At 41.9% G+C, this 5,371-nt stretch overlaps 1 protein-coding gene across 4 annotated transcripts in view; it reads left to right on the top strand.

The window, feature by feature from the left end:
* Window positions 1–5,371, top strand: part of ZNF454 (zinc finger protein 454) — a 59,161-nt gene that overhangs the window by 9,732 nt on the left and 44,058 nt on the right. For 3 of the 4 annotated variants that reach the window (XM_014543245.1, XM_014543244.1, XM_014543246.1), the window contains exons 3-4: window positions 582–708; window positions 1,096–1,185. In XM_014543245.1, coding sequence (XP_014398731.1) covers window positions 582–708; window positions 1,096–1,185 — 217 coding nt within the window. The remainder of the gene's footprint in view (window positions 1–581; window positions 709–1,095; window positions 1,186–5,371) is intronic. The other variant, XM_014543247.1, reaches the window with a different exon arrangement.

The following is a 5,371-nucleotide window of genomic DNA, read 5'->3' as shown; positions in this document are numbered from 1 at the left end:
ATTTCATGTACCAGGCCTCTAGTATTGTAATAACTATGTATGGTGCCAGGTAAGTACTAAACTTACGGGGGGAATCACTTCATAAGTTATATAAATGTCTAATTACTATGTAATATTGTATGTCAACTATAATCATAAAAATTTTAAAAAAGATTATGCTTTCAGTTTTAATAATTTACTAAAAGTCTTTGAGCAGAGCCAACCTCTAGAGAATAAGGATATGGACTACACTATGAGGGAGATAGCATTCATTTGAGTGTATAAATTCCAATGAGTTTGGTAAAATTGTTCTAACTCCTTCACATTTAAGCCTGTCTAGGGTAGGAATCTGTGGTAGAAATCATTGCAAGGGATGAGCAGCTCCTAGTTTCTGAGTTGTCCTTTAGGACCCATCTGATGCACCACTTTTTCTGTGCAACTGGTCTCCATGGTGCCAGTGCACTGTGGTATTTCTCTTCCATGACCATTTTCTCAAACTCATTGTTGGTGTTATGCAATTATCTGTGTTTACACCCTGCCTTTATTGGTTTGCCATGTGAAGGGGTAGCTGCCAGTCAACAGGGATGGGCTTGTTGTTACAGGAATCAGTGACCTTCAAGGATGTGGCCGTGCTCTTCACCCAGGATGAGTGGGCACAGCTGAGCCCTGCTCAGAGGGCCTTGTACAGGGATGTGATGCTGGAGAACTACAGCCACCTGGTCTCACTGGGTAAGTGGGGAGCCTCTGAAGGCTTACCTTAACACGTGGACATCTCTTGGGACCTTAAACTGGTAGCACAGAGCTGGCATGGGCTGATTGAAGATGTTATTTTTAAGTCTATGACATGCCTACCTTGGTGTCCCAGACACAGGACTCTTTTGGAGCATAGAGTGAGTGGGGGTTGAATCCTCCCTCCCTTTGGCAGAGAGAAGGGCATGGGCATAGGTTGTGTATCAGACCTGAGCCATCTTTTTGTCCTCTGGGAACTCATCTCTATCTTGGACCTTCCCATCAATCACCTTTTCCAGGAAGTTCTGAGGACCAGATCTCTTCCTTGCAATGATTTTTTCTATAGCATGAACAGATGTGGTCCATTTTTTCCCCCCTTAAAAACAGGGCTCTTAGGACCCAAACCAGATCTGTTTGCCCAGCTTGGAAAAGGGGAAGAATGGACACCAGAAGACACCTCCCGAGGCTTCTGTCTGGGTAAGACCCTGTATGTGGGAGGCATGGAGAGAAACTCAGCAAATGCGACAGGCTTGTGGACCTAGAAATGAGCATCTTCTCCCTTTTGTTCACCTCAATACTTTATTGTCACTTTTGTCCCTGCATGCATATGTCACTCCTTTCTTTTGGCCATTTGTGCTTCCCTAAATCCTCCTCTCTGGGATTTTTCTTCTCTCCCTATCTGGTATAGATTAATCATCTCTGGTTTGGAAAACACCTCACATGTAATCTGGGCAGCTCCCCCACCAGGTTCCATTGTCCCATTCAGCACTTGACAGTGCAGTCTCTGTTCCTACTTCTCCAGTGAGGAGGAGCCATGCTGGGTCACACACAGTAGGGTGGCTTCTTCATAGTTATGGACCAGTAACCATGCTCATCCTGAGGCTACTCTTCCAACTAAACATTGCACATTTCTTCAACTGCTTTCCTGTTTGTCCAGATACATGTACATGTATTCAGCCAGCATTCAGTTACTTTCCACCTTCTGCAGTAGCGCATTAATTAAATTATACTCTGCTGTATCACTCACATCCAGCATCCAAATGCATGGCATCTGGGTGGGTGGCATAGACTTGTTGCTTAGGGATACAGAGAACATGATAGTTTAGTGGTTGTTACTTGTCTTGAGGAGCCCATTGGATCTGGTAGCTTAAGAGCAGGAACAGGGGTGCCTCTCCTACCCCTGAATGTGCTAAAGCAGCGGTTGCCAACCAGTGGTCTGTGAGGTCAGAAAGGTTGGCAACCGCTGGTTTAAGGAAACCTTTGGAGCAGCAGTCACCAACCAGTGGTCCCTGGACTACTGGTGGTCTGTGAGGTCTGAAAGGTTGGCGATCGCTGTTCTAGAGAGCTTATTGCCTTATCCAGTACTACATTACAACATTTCACTTTTACTATCACACTTGCAGGCTATAAAATACACACACACACACACACACACACACACACTCACACACACTCTAGAGGCCCGGTGCATGAAATTCGTGTACTGGCGGGGTGTTCCCTCAGCCCACCCTGCCCCCTCTCAAGTCCGGGAGCCCTTTCCTCTTTTGGCCTGCGATCAGCCTGGGAGGCTGCGGGCGGGCTGCCCTGTCCTCTCTTGGCCTGAAATTGGCAGCGAGGCTGTGGGCTGGCCGCCCTTTCCTCTCAGGGCCTGCGATGAGCCCGGGAGGCTGCCGGTGGCCCGCCCTTTCCTCTCTGGTCCTGCGATCGGCCAAGGAAGCTGCAGGCAGGCTCGCCCTCTCCTCTCCCAGCCTGTGCTCGGCCGCGGCGGCGCAGGCTGGCCCCCATGTCCCTGTCCGTGTCTGCTTCGGCCCCCCATCTCTGTCTCCGCTCAGGGCCTCACCTGCGCACGCAACCTCCTCCTGTCTGGTTGTGACCCATTAGCGCGGGCGTCCCAGCCTAATTTACATATTCTCTCTCTCTCTCTATATATATGTTTCACAGTAGTCCAGTGAAGTAGGCAGGAATTTATATCTTACGTTAAAAAACTATATACCTGTAATGTCTAGGACACAATCTGTTATGGAATTTAAATGTATGAACTCCAAAACAGTTATCAAAAACATTTTTTACCCCAATAGCATTCTGAATTTGTATGTTTTATTACAAAAAAACTAAGGCATCTTAATATTTCATTCTGTATTAAACAAGCAGTGTTATTACAGACAAGGGGGGGATTATACAAATTCATTCACTGTCCTACCACTCCAGTATCATGAATGCATTCTTCCATTTACTCGTCACTAACACTAGCTCTTTATTGCACGGGTGTGCGGGGAACATGAACATGAAGAAGGACTTTGATGCCGATAAGGGACTCTATAGTCAGGTGTGGGAATGACTTGAAAAACCTGGTGATTGTGATTCATTTCTTCCCAGATGCCTTTCACAGCCCTCAGATCCAGCACTTTTTATTTGTGCATTGCCTGGACACCCTAAACTTTGAGCCTACTCATGTTTATGTTGTTCATCAGTTTATGTTGTTCATTATATTCCACAAATGAGTGAGATCATGTGATATTTATCTTTCTCTGACTGGCTTATTTCGCTTAGCATGATGCTCTCTGGAACTTTCAGACCTTTAAAAAATTCTCCTAGTTCCATTCTTGAGAAATGGTATCTTATTGTGGTAATAAATTACATTTCCTTGTTTGCTGGCAAAGTTGAATATCTTTTTATATGTTGATTATTTGTTTCCTATAACTTACATATTTATGTTCTTTGCCCAATTTTCTATTATTTTTTCTTACTAATTTCTGGGAGTTTTGTATATATTCAGGAATCTAATACTTTATTAGTTAATATGTATTTCAGTCTATAACTTATCTTTTCTCTTTATTAACATAAATTCTTCATTAATGAACAAGAATAGATCAGTCTTTATCTTTATGATCTATTTATTTTTCTGTGTCCTGTTTAAATAATCCTTTCTGCGTCCGAATCCATGAGGGAAGGATTTGGTCTTGTTTGATCTTGTGTCCCCAGGACACCAGGTCCCAGTATGTAGTTGTTGAGTGAAAGCATAAATTTCTAATATTTACTTTTGTCTTTTTTCTGTATAAGTCTTATCTGAGGTTTGCTTTTTTAGTAGACTTTTTACTGAATAAATGCTTGACTTAGCTAATCCTTTCTATTTTATATTGATCTAGTTCATTAATATTTGTTTTTTTTAATTTAAATCTTTATTGTAGAGAGCATTACATATGTCCCCTTCCTCCTCCTCCAATACCCCCTTCACTTGGTTCCAGCACCGCCCCAGGCCTTCACCACCCTATTGTCTGTGTTCATAGGTAATACATATATGCATATGAGATCTTTGGTTAATCTCTTCCTGCTCCTTCCACCCACCTTTCCTCTGAGATTGGTCAGTCTGTTCCATGTTTCTATGCCTGATTCTATTTTTTAGATTTGTTGATAGATATGTATTCATTGCCATTTTATTGTTCATATTTTTTTATCTTTTTTTCCTTCTTTTTCTTCCTCTTCTTAAAGAATACCCTTCAACATTTCATGGAATACTGGTTTGATGGTGATGAACTTCTTTAGCTTTTTCTTGTCTGTGAAGCTTTTTATCTGACCTTGAATTCTAAATGATAACTTTTCTGGGTAGAGTAATCTTGGTTGTAGGTTCTTTGCTATTCATCACCTTGAATATTTCTTGCCACTCCCTTCTGGCCTGCAAAGTTTCTGTTGAGAAATCAGCTGACAGTTATATGGGCGCTCCCTTGTAGGTAACTAACTGCTTTTCTCTTGCTGCTTTTAAGATTCTCTCTTTGTTTTTTGTTTTTTTTAATTTTTTTTTAAATTAAATCTTTATTGTTCAGATTATTACATTGGTTCCTCTTTTTTCCCACCATAACTCCCCTCCACCCAGTTCCCACCCCACCCTCTGCCCTCACTCCCCACCCACTGTCCTAATCCATTGGTGCACGATTATTGTCCAATCTCTTCCCTCACCCCCCACACTCCTTTCCCCCCCGCAAGAATAGTCAGTCCATTCCCTTTCTATGTCCCTGATTCTATTACAATCACCAGTTCATACTGTTCATCAGATTATTTATTCACTTGATTTTTAGATTCACTTGTTGATAGATGTGTATTTGTTGTTCATAATTTGTATCTTTACCTTTTTCTTCTTCTTCCTCTTCTTAAAGGATACCTTTCAGCATTTCATATAATACTGGTTTGGTGGTGATGAACTCCTTTAGCTTTTCCTTATCTGTGAAGCTCTTTATCTGACCTTCAATTCTGAATGATAGCTTTGCTGGATAAAGTAATCTTGGTTGTAGGTTCTTGCTATTCATCACTTTGAATATTTCTTGCCACTCCCTTCTGGCCTGCAAAGTTTCTGTTGAGAAATCAGCTGACAGTCGTATGGGTACTCCCTTATAGGTAACTGACTTTTTTTCTCTTGCTGCTTTTAAGATTCTCTCTTTGTCTTTTGCTCTTGGCATTTTAATTATGATGTGTCTTGGTGTGGTCCTCTTTGGATTCCTTTTGTTTGGGGTTCTCTGCGCTTCCTGGACTTGGAAGTCTATTTCTTTCACCAGGTAGGGGAAGTTTTCTGTCATTATTTCTTCAAATAACTTTTCTCTTCTTTTCTTTTTTTAAAATATATTTTATTGATATTTAACAGAGAGGAAGGGAGAGGGATAGAGAGTTAGAA

Source organism: Myotis brandtii, unplaced genomic scaffold (genome assembly GCF_000412655.1).
Source record: "Myotis brandtii unplaced genomic scaffold, ASM41265v1 scaffold321, whole genome shotgun sequence".
Taxonomy (NCBI): domain Eukaryota; kingdom Metazoa; phylum Chordata; class Mammalia; order Chiroptera; family Vespertilionidae; genus Myotis; species Myotis brandtii.
This window is presented reverse-complemented; position numbering and strand designations above follow the sequence as displayed.